This window comes from Macaca fascicularis, chromosome 15 (assembly GCF_037993035.2).
Source record: "Macaca fascicularis isolate 582-1 chromosome 15, T2T-MFA8v1.1".
Classification (NCBI taxonomy): Eukaryota; Metazoa; Chordata; class Mammalia; order Primates; family Cercopithecidae; genus Macaca; species Macaca fascicularis.
Genome location: NC_088389.1, coordinates 86,087,749 through 86,105,033, shown reverse-complemented (window position 1 = coordinate 86,105,033; position 17,285 = coordinate 86,087,749). Strand labels below are relative to the sequence as shown.

General features: G+C 39.1%; 1 protein-coding gene across 1 annotated transcript in view; it reads left to right on the top strand.

The window, feature by feature from the left end:
• The first annotated feature begins 5,964 nt into the window (after positions 1-5,964).
• The window catches only part of LURAP1L (leucine rich adaptor protein 1 like), a 47,463-nt gene continuing 36,142 nt past the window's right edge, over positions 5,965-17,285 (top strand). Inside the window, exon 1 of the mRNA XM_005581731.5 lies at positions 5,965-6,958. Coding sequence (XP_005581788.2) covers positions 6,653-6,958 — 306 coding nt within the window. The 5' untranslated portion in view covers positions 5,965-6,652. The remainder of the gene's footprint in view (positions 6,959-17,285) is intronic.

Here is a 17,285-nt window from a genome sequence, read left to right as displayed (position 1 = left end):
ATATATTCATAAGACACTGCCAGAAAAGCATAGTAATCACAAAATCATGACATTCGAGAGGGAATTTTATAGCATGTGCTGCATCCTGAGGTCAAAACCATAGTGGAATAGCATAGCTCCCTCTAAACCTCTTAGACACCACCCTCTCTGTGAGTAGTCACCATTGCTTTGCTTTTTTTCTACCCTCAATAGGGTTACAGTTTCAATTGCATAGCCTCTGTGTTACATTTATGATAACAATACTTCAAAAAAATCTGTCAAATCCTTTTTAAATCAAAGTTCAGAGGATTGCTTCTAAGCTAGGAGATAGAAATGGAGTGTTTCTTTAGGCCTTTTTATCTTTATTTTAATGATTATACTATAATTGTGAGGGCCATCTCAAATGCAATTTTAAACATCATCAACGTATTCGGTGAAAGATATCAAAGGTGGGTTGTGTGAATTGTCTATGACTGTGCCACTGGATGGCAAAATACGGATGTCTCTGTGATTAGTTTTCTAGCTCATAAAAGCACACTTTTCAAAAAAGGCTAACAGCGGTTATTACCTAATTTATAAGTAATTGTATGTAGTGATGTAAGGTAGCCTGTCATTTTTAATACTTGTTTTGTGATTAAGTAAAAGTTTGTTATCTATTCTTTGCAGTGACTTTAAGTGTTCTTGGCTGTTCTTTGTTTGTTTGTTTGATGGAGTCTTGCTTGGTCACCAGGTCACCAGGCTGGAGTGCAGTGGCAGGATCTCAGCTCACTGCAACCTCCACCTCCCGGGTTCAAGCAATTATCGTGCCTCAGTCTCCTTAGTAGCTGGGACTACAGATGTGTGCCACCTTGCCCAGCTAATTTTTGTGTTTTTAGTAGAGACAGAATTTCACCATGTTGGCCAGGATGATCTCGATTTCTTGACCTCATGATCGGCCCAACTCGGCCTCTTGAAGTGCTGGGATTACAGGTATGAGTCACCATGCCCGGCCCTTGACTGCCTTTATACCTCTGCCAAATAAAAATAAAAGTATGAAACAAAAAGAAGATTCCAGTTATCTCATATTATTCACAGCCTCATGTCTCAACTACACTTCCAAGACCCCTCTACAGGGTTATGATTTGAAGTCTGTCCCCCACAAAAGATATCCTGAAATCCTGACCCTATGGTACCTCAGAATGTAACCTTATGTGGGGAATGGGGTTGTTGCAGTTATAATTTGCTAAATTAATCCAATATGGCGGGTGTGCGTATAAGAAGACAGAAATTTAGTCATAGGCCCAGAGGCAAAACAGCCATGTAAAGACAGAGGCAGTGATGGGAGATATGCAAGCACAAGCCAAGGAATGCTGGGCCTCCCAGAAGCTGGAAGAGGCAAGGAGGCATCCTTTCCTAGAGGCTTTAGAGGGAGCATGGACCTAACCACATCTTGATTTTGGACTTCTAACCTACAGAACTATAGGACACTAAATTGCTGTTGCATGATACTTTGTTATGGCAACCCTAGGAAACTAACATACACAGTTTCACAAGTTCACTAATCTTCCTGCTTTCTGACCTTGGGAGTCATATTCCCAATTATTTCTTTGCCTAACCCTTACACTTAAAACTGCACTATGTTTTCTGGCTTTGAGTTTTTATTTTCTTTCTTAACCATAATTAGTGATTGCCGTTCAATGATTTTATGAAACACAGGTGTCCTGGTGCCAACCAATCCCAGTTTGCAGGAGACAATTGTTAAAATTTGGAAATGTTGCAAGCTGGTTGCTAAACACAGTCATTATTTTAAAAATTACACTGTGTAAGCTTTAATATAGGGGAATGAAAACAAAGGTAACAAATAATCAAAACTCATGACTTCCTAATTATTTGAATACATTTTACTACTCTCTGTGCTTACTATTCTTGCTGCTTTTGAGATTATTTACATGTGTTTTACCTGTATAGTGGAAACACTATGTAATGCTGAACTGCTTCCCATCCTCTCCCAACTCACATCTCACATTGGTAGCTTGATATCAGCCATGATGACAGTATTTATACCATGAATGTTGCTAAAAGCTACAAATCAATTATTTTTATATTTTCAGAGAGTTGGTTGTAAACATAAACCAGCACAGCATTGAAATAACCTATAAAGTCCATTCTATAGGCCAAATTGGGATGGCTGTAGAGGAACAGACCAAAGTTAGCTGTAGAGATCTCTTTTCTTGGCCCTGCATTGTACCTTTCAGCAGGAATTTAGAGCTCAGGATAGCAAGAAAAAGCAAATAAAGTATGCTATTACAAATAATGAAGGCAGAGAGATTTGACAGGGATTGTGAAGAGGGGATAAGGAAGACTTATATGCTGGTGACCTACTTTTAGTATTGTCTACTAAATCCTCAGGGAAGTGTTTAGCTCTGATTATAAATATTAACTAGATTTCAATCAGAGACTATTTAAAGGGTCTGTACACCTTAGAGAGAGATATTTCAGACAGATTAATTGTTAAATAGATATAGAGATATAGTAATACATATAGCATTCTCATGTACAAGTGGTTCAAGTTGGTAATAAGTAGATGATTTCACATAGTAAAACAGACCCAAGCCAGCTACAAAATTATAGGTAAATTAAATGACTCTATAAATAAGCAGGATAAAACCTTAGTAACTTTAGCAGATATATAATTCAACTGTATATGGATAGGGTCAACATTCTTTAGCTTTGCTATAACATCTTCCTTGTTATGCATATAAACCAAACAAAAATATTTGTAGAAGCAGCAGCTCTACACATTTAAAAACAAACAGTGAAAGAACCTGATACTTATTAAATAGTGACTTCCTAAAATTCTTAGGCGTAATTTGAGGCTGTTGGCTGCTTGATATTATTCTGCACTGTGGGGAGTGGAGTCTCAGGTAAGAGACCCTGCCCTAGCCCTTGAACTCTGTGCCAGCAAGAGTTGGGAATGCTGCAAACTTGCAATCAGTGCCAGAAAGAAGGTGGAAGGCTTTTCTTCTTTTAACCACAATGCCAGCAGCAGACTAAGGAGTGGTGTTACCCACACTACGTGAAGCGTTGTTGAGTCTACTCTTGCTGGGAGTATTGTGTCTCAAACCAGGAAGTGTTCTAAGTGTGGAATGAGTGAAGCATGCATCACATCAGTCTGTTGTGACTGAGGCATTCTTTCAAAACCTGTCATCTGAGTCCAACAATGTTCCTATTAGCCACTAGTTTTTCTTTCTTTTTAATGATAAATAAGAGGCTCCTTTTCCTTCTCCGTGAACACAACATAACTAGGGAAGAAACTCAGTCTCTTAAAGTCCTCCATAGTTTAACACTCATTCTTAGACTCCTTATGCATTTTGAATAGGAAAAAAAAGGCAAATCCAGCTTATACATATGGTGGTCTTAAAATGAAGCACATAATAAAGTATAAAAAATTATATCACAAATAAAAACAATACAATAACCATTTTGACAATTTTACTCTGCAGTATATTATTAGGCTTAGAGAAACACTGTGAGTTTAGGTGTTTGTTGACATGGCAAATACTACTAATCAAAGAAAGAGAGGTAGTTGGAGATGGACAAGAAAAGTATGAGCAGCGAGGGAGCGCTACTAAGAGTGATGACTCAAGAATTTTTCCCCGTCTTTCTCAGTCCTCCCTATGTTCCCTCTCCTACTTGTTGCTGAATTCACTCCTACCCCAAGCCCCCATCCTGGACTCATTACTGCAAAGTCTTCTCAACTGATTCCCCAAATCAGATGTAATTAACTTCTCAGGCTAAGAGCAATTGGTGAAACATCTCACACATTTTTGTCCTTCTTGTTTGTGGGCATTTTTGTCTGTTTATTGTTTTGTTTTTGTTTTTTGAGGCAGTTTCTCACTCTGTCTCAAAGACTAACGGACAGTGGCTCGATCATAGCTCACTGCAACCCTGAACCCCTGGACTCAAGCAGTCTTCTGGTCTCAGTTCCCCACCCCTAACCCCTTAGCTACGACTACAAGTGCATGCCTGGCTAATTTTTAAACTTTTTGAAGAGGTGGGGTCTCGCTATATTGCCCAGGATGACTCAGTTTCTTGAGAATCTTGAAATAAACAAACAAAATCATGCTCAAGAACCAAAGTAAAAAAATATATATATTTTCAAATAGAGTAAGAAATGTCCTCAGATCAAACCACATAAAGCAGTTATGGTAGCACTAACAACACTCTATTATAGATCCATAAACATTCAATGATTTTAATATATTCTGAAAACCAGTTAAAGCATCATTCAAAATGTCTCCATTTTAAACTAAAATGTCAATAGGCATTTAACTGAAAAAAATTGAAAGGCTTGACATACTAAGCTTTTGTTCAAAAGTTTGCATTTTTAAAAATTTCACTGGAACTAAAGGTTACTTTGCATATACATCACACTTTTACTTTCAGAGGAGTTTCTTCTGCAGACTTCTTTAAAAAACTATATATATGTGTGTGTGTGTGTGTGTGTGCATATATGTTATCCTCAGCCTCAAATACTGATTTTACAGTCTGTGATTCATAGCAAAGGAGGTGTCCCATTTTTCTATGTTGACACACAATAATTTGACTTTTTTTTTACTGATCAATTTCAAGCTAGATATTGCATCTATAAACTGCACTTAGCCAGCCCTATGGTGAACTTTGTAATGGTTTTGTAATAATAAACTGTTCTTGACTGAAACACAAGCCTTTCATAATTACATGTCATAGTGCAATTCTTATGCAATGAGCTTGTGTTTCTCCAAATTTAGGACCAAGCATGTAGTTTTATCAGTGAGCTGAGATTTGGTCTTGTTTTCTCGTGATTCTATAAGTGGTAGTTCTAACTTTGAAATGGGTCACCTAACTTATAACTATTTTCTTCATTTCTTTTCAAAAGGGAGAAATAGCATGCAAATTTCTGGCATGTTGATAAGAAAGTTCAGCATTTTTTTATCTGACACAAAATATTTCCTTTAGAATGCCTATGTTTCCTCTCCGTATAAGCTGTCCTAGAGTCAGATATGATAGAAACAAACTCTGAGATGTATATATCTATGTTCTTACAAGTGTAAAACTTGAATGATGTCTCTGGAAATGGAGCCTCAGAGTGACCAGGAACACAAATACTTATTTGTCGCAGAAATAGAGGGGCACATACTTTGAAATATTTCAATGGAAATCAAAAATTGTAGTTTACTGGACTGAAATTAGTATCCTCTACTAATACATTTTTGACACAAACTCAATGCTGATTCAAATCTGTAATCCATGTAGCTCATAATAACTTACTTGGTAGAAGTATCACAATTAATGAATTGTACAATTGTACAAATTAAAAAATTATACAATTTTTCAACTAGACAATTAATTGTACAATTTGTATAGTTGAAAAAATCTATAAATTAATTTATAGACAAATTATTAAAGAAGACAACATCTTAAACAGTCATTCCCGATATTTTTTCTTTCATAATTAAAGTAAGTAGCTCAGCAACTGTTCCCTCTTAAAACTGCTGCTATCTCAGGAGTCATATAAGTTATCCTGGCTAATTAATTCTTCGCTTTTGTTTGCATACGGTAACAGTTGGTAGGATAATTAAGTTTGATTGTACATTTTCACTGAACTTTTGATGAAATTGTTTCACTCTTTTTATTAGTATAAAATTGCTAGGAAAGTCTTCTGAAGAGAAGTTTTTTGTTTGTAGAGAGATGGGAAACGAACGACACCAAATATGAAGTCATTCCTCTATCTCTCATTTTAAAACCTGTTTTAAAGGTTGTAGCCACCAGGCGATTTAGTCAGGAAAACTGAAAAATCAACTGTTACTCCTAACTAAAGCAGGACGTTAAAACTCTTCTACCAGCGACAGGGTTGGAAAAATTCCTCTTGCTCTTCTTATCTGTGATATACGGTACAAGGGTTGGCCCTGGTTTGGTCCACCTGCCAGCGGAGTTTAAAGTTTCCGAGGCTAAGAGGAACACAATGACTTGGATCAAACAGCCTAAATGGGAAGAAGGACATTTTTCCTGCATCAAGGAAGCCGTTAAACTCCTGCTAAGCTAACTAGCTCTTTTTTATGCGTCCATGCACAAGACTGAACTCCTCTTTCACTGACCAGAGATTATTTTTGACAATCCAGGATATCCCGAAAGCTTGGAGACATATGGCTGGAAAATGAAACGACCCAGGACATCGTTTCTGGCTGCATCATTATTTTGTGTCGCGTAGTACCAGATGGGCAGTCAGTGAGCGGCGCAGGGATGTGAACGGACGGTTTTATAATGTGAAAATTTTCCCTTGGTAAAGCTAAAACAGGTTTCATTTCCCTCTCTTTTCTTTCACTACTTGCTTTATTCCCCCTCTCTCTGCAATATCAGTGAACTCAACTTTGCAGTGAGGTGGCCAAAAAGAAAGAGAATGAGGCGATCTTGGTCATCTTAGTGTCGGAGGAGTCGCAGCGACCAAGGAACTGCAGCTGCAACCCCCCGCGTCCTGTGTGGATTTCAGGGCTGACACCGCGAGGGCGGTTATGGAAAGGATGGTACACCGGAGCCGCGGAGGATAGAGACCCTGGGGCCCGGAGAGGTCTGCTGATCTCGCAGCAGCCTTCGAGGCCGAGGCTGCCTCTCATCTGCTGCGTTTTATTACCATTATCGCCGTTCTCGAAAAGTCATGGAAGACAACCCGCTGCCAGACCTCAGAGACATCGAGCTGAAGCTGGGGCGCAAAGTACCCGAGAGCCTAGTGCGCTCGCTCCGTGGGGAGGAGCCGGTTCCCAGGGAAAGGGACAGGGACCCCTGCGGGGGGAGCGGTGGTGGCGGCGGCGGCGGCTGCAGTAGCGGCAGCAGCTGCTGCAGCTTCCCTCCCTCCTTGTCGTCCTCCTCTTCGTCCTCCCCAACCTCTGGCTCCCCACGAGGTAGCCACTCTAGCGCCCTGGAGAGGCTAGAAACCAAGCTTCACCTCCTCAGGCAAGAGATGGTGAGTGTGGTGCGCCAGCCGCGGGGGCTGGGACCTGGGCTGGGCCAAAAGATGGGGGGATCTAAGAATGGGGCTGGGAGATAGGAGGGCAGGAGCTGCAGAGCGGAGCGCTGGGCGCGTGGGAAATGCTGGGTGGAGGAACGCGCAGGGGGCGCTCATCCGAAGGCAGCTGCTGCGAGACTTGTTTATCACGGACTTTGCTCGGTCATGGCTTGCAAAGACAGCACAGTCGGCTGGCTCCAATGTGTGTACTTTCGGACAGCGCCGACTCACTGCGCCGGGCTCTATGTAGCTGCCAGCCCGTAGCCTCTTAGGCACCAGCCCGTTGAGAGTTTGCAGTTACTGCACCCTTCTAAGGCCTGCTGTGTGCTGTTAACTCTTTGGGTAGGTTCAAAAGGTGGCTCAGCCCAATGCACTTACTGCAAAAATACTTCCTGGTTTGCCGGGAGGTGGCGTGGCAGGGTCCTTGCAGCCCTCCCTCCTAGCTCACCCTTCCACCAGTACCGCTCCGCCCTCCTGCCCTCCCTTCTTGGTGCAGCAGCCGCAGCTGTTCCAAGGCCACTGTTGAGCAGATTCTCCACAGCTGGTTCTGAAAAACAATGGCCCACTCGTCCTTGATGTACTTATGAATAGCTTTTTTCACTGTTTTGATCTCTGCGAGCAGGTGATCCCCAGGTCCAGGGATCTGCTAAAGACCATCTCCCACCCTTCTCCCTCAAGTCTCAATCTGCAGTTGTTTTCCCTGCTGTTTGCAAACGTTTGCCCGAGCATAGGACAATGAAACAAGTACAAGGTCTAAGAATACTCATTCTGGATGTATTTAGACTAAGACACTATTTACTTGTCATGAGCTCTTGGGCACGTCACTTCACTTCTGTAGACCTCCGTGAATTTGATGAGCTGGTTAGAGAAAATGATCCCTCCCTAAGTCCTTTGCAGAATCTGACCACAAAGCAACAGCATTTTCTACCAGCTTGGAGATGAGGGAAGTTGCAACAGTGGGCCTCAAAAAGAGAGGATAATTTCATTAAATTAGCTTCACAGTTGTTTTGATTTGCTTCAAAGTAGGCTAGGAGATTTCTGTCACGCCGAAAGGATGCTGGAAATGATTTCTATCATTCTGTCATTTAGTTATTATAGAGTTCTGTCATTTAGTGATTATTAGTTTTTAGGTTGGACAAAAATTTAAGGAAAATCCTTAGGTACATAATGGAGAAGTTGGAAAGTAGAAGGCATCTTGATGAGTTTGCAAAATAGATGAAAAGATAAAATGGGAAAGAAGACAAACCAACAGGTCAGGGGATGCCTGATACCATATCACAAAGATCAGACATACGTGTGGAGACAAACAGGTAAAATTATTTTCCACAGGAAAATTCCTTGTACAAGGTATTAAGAATGTTGCTGACTCTGCAAATTAAGGACTTAATATGAGGGATGAAGATATCAAGGAGATGAGGACATTTTATTCCTAACCATGTCTTCTGTAATTTTGCCCATGGAATGTTAATATATTCACTTAATCTAATAAATAAATCTTGTTGAAACATATTTTCTTACTCAGTAGCTCACTGATAGCACATCAAAGACAATACTGTCGTTTTGCTGGACACTCAGACACAATTTAGAGTATTTATGTATAACTTGAAAACAGTAACATTTCCAAAAACCGATGAACCCCACCCTGTCCCAAGGAATGATTGGTATGTATGTGAAGATCATTTTCTGACAAAAATAATTACGTTCCACTTAGGATGCACAACCATGCTGTCCTGTAGAGAAATTACAAGTTTTGTGAGAATTTTTAAACTGATGACATTTATTTCCATGATAACATAAGAGTATACATTTTACCTTCTATGTGATGAATCACAATTAGTCTTTTTTTATAGGTTGGTGGAAAAGTAATTGCTGTTTTGCCATTGGTTTTAATGGCAACCACAGCTACTTTTGCACTAACCTAATATATAAAGACTTTATGAGACACAATTTCTGAAACTGGGATTCATGATGAGAGTCTCTAAGGTCCCTGATAATTTGTCACGTTTGTTGTTGTTTTTTGGAGAATATTTCGTCACTACTCAAATGATGGTTCTCTGGTTTAGTGGAAGCTTCATAGGCTTTGGAGTCAGATAAGCCAGGGTTTCAGGCAAGTCTAAAGCAAGTCAGGATATCAATAAGACCTAATAGGATGTCAGGGCTGCCAGTCTATGTATTTATCTTCCCTGGCAAAAAGGCTGGGCCCACTCTCTGTGGTCCTCATTCTAGTCATGGCTTTTACACTCACTAGTGTGTGGCATTGAACAAGTTATATAACCACTCTGAGACTCAGCTTTCTTGTTAACATAGGAATGAAAGCATCTCCATTAAAGCATTTTAAGAATTCAGTGAAATAATGTAAGAAAAACAACGATTACATAGGCATTCAAAAACAGTAAGGATGCTGGCAGTAATAAGCATTACGTCAATGACATGGGCTCTGTTGATCTTACAAAAGCAGCCCTAGATGTTCAATGTGGCTTTGGGACCGATGAAGGGCTAGATATTTTCTCCACCAGACTGACTCTATCATGGCGTCTCCCATGTCATTAGATACTCTCTGTAGAGACGATGTTTCCAAACTAACAAATAAAATATGTGTAGGCTTCCCTAGCTTCAATTCAACTGGAAATCTTGATTTTTATTTTAGATTTAATATTTATTAAACACATGCTATGTGCTAAGCATGCTGCTGATTGAAGTAGCATGTATTAAAGAATTGTGGAGCCTAATGTCAGATAGCCGAGGAAATCTGAGGAACTTAAACTAGTACAGTAGCCCACCTTATCGATGGGAGATATGTTCCAAGACCTCCAATGGATGCTTCAAACTGTGGATAGTACCAAAACCTATATAAAGACTGTTTAGTCCTATAAAGACATACCTATTACACAATTTAATTTATAAATCAGTCACAGTAAGAGATTAATAATAACTACGAATAAAATAGAACAAAACAGTATATTGTTATGTGAATTTCTCTCTCTCTTTCTCTCTCTCAAAATACTATAATATTTTCAGACTGCAGTTGACTTTAGGTAACTAAAACCATTAAAGCAAAGCCATAGATTAGGGTGTACTACTGTATTTGGTTACTTTAGTGAGACTTTTCTATGGGTAAGCCACTGTGATAGTTAAACATTTTATATGTATTTTCCCGTTGGAACTTATAATCTTTTAACTAAATGTAATTGTCACCACAATTTTATAAAGCATTGAGGTTTATTGAGCTAATGCTCAAGATAGTAAGGGGAGGAGCCAGAATGAGGTCAGAACCTGAGATTTTAACCATGCCTATGCTGTCACTTCTTACACTTTAGAATACCTCCATGCTCAAGTGGACACCCAGGAAAAAATGAATATTTCTGTTCTTCTTCCAGAATTTCAAAACATTAAACATGTTAAACTGTATTTTTGTTTACCATTAGCCTTCCCAGGAGGAACAAGCACTAATCAGTCTCTGGCTTAGGATTGGATGAACATATTCAAAAGCCCTCTGCTTCCCAGCAATCACAATCATACCGTTTCCTTTTGGCCACTATCACCAAGATCTCCGGTAGCACTTCTTCTCAGTCCAGAAGAACTGCCATGAGCAGTTCCAGGTTCTCCTGACATGACCAGTTCAAGTTTTAGAGCTCTGTAATATTCATGATGTAGGAGTGTCAAGAGCTTTTCATTGGTAGTATTTTAGTTCCGCAAGAGATTCTGTTCAGGATAAAACTTAGACCTTAGGTAACTCACTGGAAAGAACTAGAAACTTGGAATCCTGACACCATCTTGTGTTCATTTAAGCAGTACTTTCAAACTGCTGTTCTTCCAACAGGAACTCAGTTATCCTCTTCTTCTCAAATGATATCAGTTGCACAGAACTGTGTGGTGACTTCCCAGGTGTGCGGTTGAAAACACATCCATCTGAATTGTGCTCATGTAAACTGTACTCATAGAATTCACAAGGAAAAAAATCAAGGTTATATTTTCAAGCGTATATTTCAAAGGTCTCGATGTTAGACCTCTAAATTAAACCTGAATTATTCATTTTCTTACAAAGGGGCTAAACACTGTGGTGGATGTTGAGATATAACTAGGATAGTATTATTTCATTTTACAGATACAGTAACTATGGCTTACAGAGATTAATTAACTATGATTCCCAGCCCGTCATTCAAACAAGATCCACTGTTAGCCTGGCTATCTGCTTGATCCAAAGTGATCCTAAATTGTACTGTATCAATGCACTATGAAATGTGCCCATTTACTGTGAATGAACATTCTTATAGTAATTTCATCACATATCTACCAATGGATCTTTTGGCATTCCCTTAACAATATTGTTTCTTTCTTAAAAAAAAATAAGTTTCTCGTAAAATTTCCAATAATACAGTAATAAATTGTATAAATAAAAAGAAAAGTTCACTTAATCTTACTCCTCCCCATTTTACTCTGTCCTCCAGAGGAAATGCTGCTGACATTTTGTTTGTTTGTTTAATCCATGAGCTCAGCCATTTATCATTTCTTTGTGTTACAAACATTTCAATTATACTTTTAGTTATTATTATCATTTGAGATGGAGTTTCCCTCTTGTTGCCCAGGCTGGAGTGCAATGGTACGATCTCAGCTCACCGCAACTGCTGCCTCCTGGGTTCAAGTGATTCTCCTGCCTCAGCCTCCCGAGTAGCTGGGATTAAAGGCATGTGCCACCATGCCCGACTAATTTTGTATTTTTAGTAGAGACAGGTTTTCTCCATGTTGGTCAGGCTGGTCTGGAACTCCTGACCTCAGGTGATCCGCCCCCCTCGACCTCCCAAAGTGCTGGGATTACAGGCACAAGCCACCGTGCCAGGCCCCTTTTAGTTATTTTTAAATGTACAATAAATTATTGTTGACTGTAGTCGCCCTGTTGTACTATCAAACATTAGATCTTATTCATTGTATCTAATTATATTAATATATCCATTAACCATTCCACTTCCCCCAGCTCACTACTCCTTCCCAGCCTCTAGTAACCATCATTCTACTCCCTAGCTCTTTGAGTTCAAATGTTTTCATTTTTAGCTCCCACAAATAAGTGAGAACATGCCAAGTCTGTCTTTCTGTGCCTGACTTATTTCACTTGACATGAAATCCAGTTCCATTCATGTTGATGAAATGACAGGTTCTCATTCTTTTTTTGTGACTGATTAGTGCTCTATTGTGCGTACATACAACATTTTCTTTATCCATTTGTCTGTTGATGGACACAGGTTGCTTGTAAATCTTAGCTATTGTGAATAGTGCTGCAATGGACATAGGAGTGAATATATCTATTTGATATATCGCTTTCCTTTCTCTTGAACATATACCTAGTAGTGGGATTGCTGGATTAAGTATTAGTTCTGTTTTTATTTTTTTGAGGAATCTCCAAACTCTTCTCCACAGTGGCTATGCTAATTTACATTCCCACCAACAGTGTACAAGGGTTCCCTTTTGTTCATATCTTCACCGTCATTAATTATTGTTCGTGGTTTGGATAAAAGTCATTTTAACTGGGGTGATATAGTATCTCATTGTAGTTTTGATTTGCATTTCTCCGGTGATCAGTGATGTTGAGCACTTTTGAATATACCTGTTTGTCATTTGGATGTCTTTTGAGAAATGTCTATTCAGATCTTTTGTCCATTTATTAATAAGATTATTAGACATTTTTCCTACTGAGTTGTTTGAGCTCCTTATATATTCTGGCAATTAATTCCTTGTCAGATGGGTAGTTTGCAGATATTTTCTCCCATTTTGTGGATTGTCTCTCCACACTGTTGATTGTTTCCTTTGCTGTGCAGAAGTTTTTAACTTGATGTGACCCAGTTTTTCCATTTTTGCTTTGGTTGCCTATGCTTATGGGATATTCCTCAAGAAGTCCTTGTCCAGAGCAATGTTATAGGGAGTTTCCCTAATGTCTTCTCTCAGTGCTTTTATGTTTTTGATATAAGTCTTTGATTAGATTTTGTATATGGCAAGAGATAAGGGTCTAGTTTCATTCTTCTGCATATGGATATGTAGTTTTGCCAGTACCATTTATTGAAGAGACTATCTTTTCTCCAATGTATGTGCTTGGCGTCTTTGTGAAAAATGAGTTCACTGTAGGTATGTGAATTTGTTTATCGGTTCTCCATTTCGTTCCATTGCCAATGTGTCTGTTTTTATGCCAGTATCATGGTGTTTTGGTTACTATAACTCTGTAGTATAATTTGAAGTCAGGTATTTCTCCAGTTTTGTTCTTTTTGCTTGGGATGACTTTGGCTATTCAGGTTCTTTTTTGATTATAAATTTTAGGATTTTTTTCTATTTCTGTGAAGAATGTTATTGGTATTTTGATAAGGATTGCATTGAATATGGAGACTGTTTTGAGTAGTATGAACATGTAAAAAATGTCTATCTTCCAATCCATGAACATGGAATATCTTTTCATCTTTTTGTGTCTTATTCAATTTCTTGCATCAATATTTTATAGTATTTGTTGTAGAGATCTTTCACGTCTTTAGTTAAATCCTAGGCATTTAATTTTATTTGCAGTTATTTTAAATGGGATTACTTTCTTGATTGCTTTTTCAGATTGTTTGCTGTTGGCATATAGAAATGCTACTGATTTTTATGTTAATTTTTTATCCTACAACCTTACTCAACTTATCAGTTCTAATAATTTCTTAGTGGAGTCTTTAGGTTTTTCCATATATAAGATTATATTATTTGAAAGTAAGAATAATTTGACTTTTTTCTTTCCAATCTGGTTTCCCTTTATTTCTTTTTCTTGTCTGATTGCTCTGTCTAGGACTTCCAGTACTATGCTGATAAACAGTGATGAAAGTGGGCATCCTCATTATTTCCAGACTTTAGAGGAAAGGTTTTCAGTTTTTCCTCATTCAGTATGATACTAGCTGTAGGTCTGTCTTATATGTCTTTTATTGTGTAGTGGTACATTCTTTCTATACCCAGTTTTTTGAGGGTTTTTATCATAAAGAGATACCAAATTTTGTCAAATGTTTTTCCAGTATCAACTGAAATTATCATATGGTTTATTCCTTCATTCTGTTGATATGATGTATCATATTGGGTGAATTTGCATATGTTGAACAGTCCTTGCATCCCTGGGATAAATTCCACTTAGCCATGATGAATGATTATCTTAATGTGTTGCTGAATTAGGTTCACTACTATTTTGTTGTGGATTTTTGCATCAATGTTTTTCAGTGATATTGGCCTATACTTTCTTTTTTTTGATATGTCTTTGTTTGATTTTGATATCAGGGTAATACTGGCCTCATAGAATGAGTTTAGAAGTATTCTCTCCTCTGTTTTTTGGAATAGTTTGAATAGGATTATTCTTTTTAAAATGTTTGGTAAAATTCAGCAGTGAAGCCATGAGGTCCTGGGCTTTTTTAAAAAAATAATTTTGCATGCTTCATTCTTTTTTATTATTTTATTTTGTCTCCCCTCACTGTATATTTTCAATTAGCATGTCTTCAGGCTCACTAATTCTTTATTCTGCTTGATCAATTCTGCTGTTAAGAGACTCAGATGCGTTTTTCAGTATGTCAATTCAATTGTTTAGCTCCAGAATTTCAACTTGATTTTTAAAAATTATTTCAATCTCACTTACATTTCATTTTACATTTTCATTATCCTATATATTGGATAGGATTCTGAATTCTTTTTTTGTGTGGTTATATTTTTATCTTTCTTTTTTTTTATTATTATACTTTAAGTTCTAGGGTACATGTGCACAACGTGCAGGTTTGTTACATATGTATATTTGTGCCATGTTGGTGTGCTGCACCTATCAACTCGTCAGCACCCATCAACTCGTCATTTACATCAGGTATAACTCCCAATGCCATCCCTCCCCGCTCCACCCTCCCCATAATAGGCCCCGGTGTGTGATGTTCCCCTTCCCGAGTCCAAGTGATCTCATTGTTCATTTCCCACCTATGAGTGAGAACATGCGGTGTTTGGTTTTCTGTTCTTGTGATAGTTTGCTGAGAATGATGGTTTCCAGCTGCATCCATGTCCCTACAAACGATACAAACTCATCGTTCTCTCTGTTATCTTGATTTGTTTAGTTTTCGAAACCAGCTATATTGAGTTATCTGTCTGAAAGGTCACAGATCTCTGTCACTCTGGGATTGGTTACTGGTGTTCTTATTTAGTTCATCTGATGAGGTCATGTTTTCCTAAATGATCTTGATGCTTGTGAGTGTTCATCAATGTCTAGGCATTGACAAGTGAGGTATTTATTGTAGTCTTCATAGTCTGGGCTTGCTTGTACCTGTCCTTCTTGGGAAGGCTTTAAAGAAGTACATAAAGAAAATTGAGTGTTCAGATCTAAGTATTTGCCTATTGCAGCCATATCTGCATTAGGGGGAACCCAAGCCCACTAATAATATGACTCTTGCAGACTAACAGAGGTAGCACTTTGGTGGTTTGGGGTACTACATGAGATAATTCCCTGGATTACCAAGTAGAGACACTTGTTCTCTTACTTTACCCCAAATGAAGAAGTTTCTCTCTGTGTCGAGCTTCCTAGAGTTGGGGGAGGGGTGACACAAGTACCTCTGTGGCCACCACTACTGCGACTGTGCTGAGTCAGACCTGAAGCCACCACAGTACTTGGTCTCACCCAAGGCCTGTGACAACTATTGCCTGGTCACCACTGATGTTTATTTAAGGCCCAAGGGCTCTTTAGTCAGCAGGTGGTGAATCATTCTAAACGTGTGTTTTTCCCTTCAAGGTGGTGAGTTCCCTTCTGGCCCAGGGAGGGTGTAGAAATGCTGTCCAGGAGCAAGGGTCTGGAGTCGGGAACTTTAGGAATCTAGAATCTACTTGGTACTTTATTTTACTGTGGCTGAGCTGATAACCAAATTCTGAGACAAAGTCTTTTTTACTCTCCTCTCTTACTTCCTCAAGCAAGAGTTTCTCCTCATGGCCACCATTGCCCTAGGCCCATGGCAAGTACTGCCTGGCTACCACTCACGTTTACTCAAGGCCCAAAGGCTCTTATTCAGCTTATGGCAAATCTTGCCAAGCCTGGTTATCTCCCTTAAGGGCAGTGGGTTCCCTTCTGGCCCAGGGTGTGTCTAGAAACGTCTGTTGTCCGGGAGCTAGGGCCTGGCATGGGGGCTTCAGTACTCTGCTTCGTGTTTTATTTTACTATGGCTGAGCTAGTATTTAAGTTACAAGACAAAGTCCTCTTTACTGTATCCTCTTTTCAAACAGAAGGTGTCTCTGCCAAAACTGCGAGCTGCACTGTCTGGGGCTGGGGGAGGGGGTGACACAAGCACTCCCTTGGCTGCCCCAGCTGATGTCTCACTAGGTCCTGTACACCCTAAGTCTACTGGCTCTGAGCCCAGCACAGCACCAGAACTTGCCTGCCAGCACAGCACCAGAACTTGCCTGGGAACTTTACTTCTTGAAAGGCCTAGGTTACCTTTCAAGTTTATTTATGACCCCAGAGCACTTTGGCCTGCAGTGTTGATGCTAGCCGGAACTCAAATTCTGACTGCTGGCATAGAAAATTCCCCTCTAGCTACGTCCAGTCTGAATGCTTCTAGTGTGGGAGCTAGCTAAATTCTGCCCTGTATGACTTTGCACTGTGACAGTTAGCACTGAGTTCCAATGCAAAGTCCCATAATCACTGTATTCTCCCTCCCTCAAGCACACAGATATTCTCTCTCTGCAGTGCTGCACTGCTAGGAGATGGGGGAGAGGCTGTGTAAGCAATACAAGAGTCTTTTCTACCCTCTTCAGTGCCTTCTTCCTTGATATGATGTTAAAACTGGGTACTGTGATCTCTGATCGTTCACCTGATACTTGGTTCCTATGCAGGTACTTTATTGTTTAGATAGTTGTTCAATCTGATGTTTCTCTGGGGGTGACAATTGCTGGAGGGTTCTATTCAGCCATCTTGCATCTTGCTCCGCCTGTCTCAGATCTTTTTTCATGTCTTTGCCTGCATATATTTGCATTTTATATACAGACTTAATGTTGGTATATTTGGATATCATTTTTCTTATTTTACATAATATTTTTATATTACCTGGTGTTTATTAGATGACTACAATATGACACATAGTATTTCAAACACTTTTCAAGTATTAGGTCATTTCATTCTCATGCCTCACCCACTTATGAGGTAGACACTATGGAGTGTTAGATAATGTAAACAAATTACTGACAGAGCTTAAGAAATTCTTATCTAGTCAGATTTTATATTATTCTGTCACTTCTATACAAACCCAAACTAGTTACTAATTATATAGAA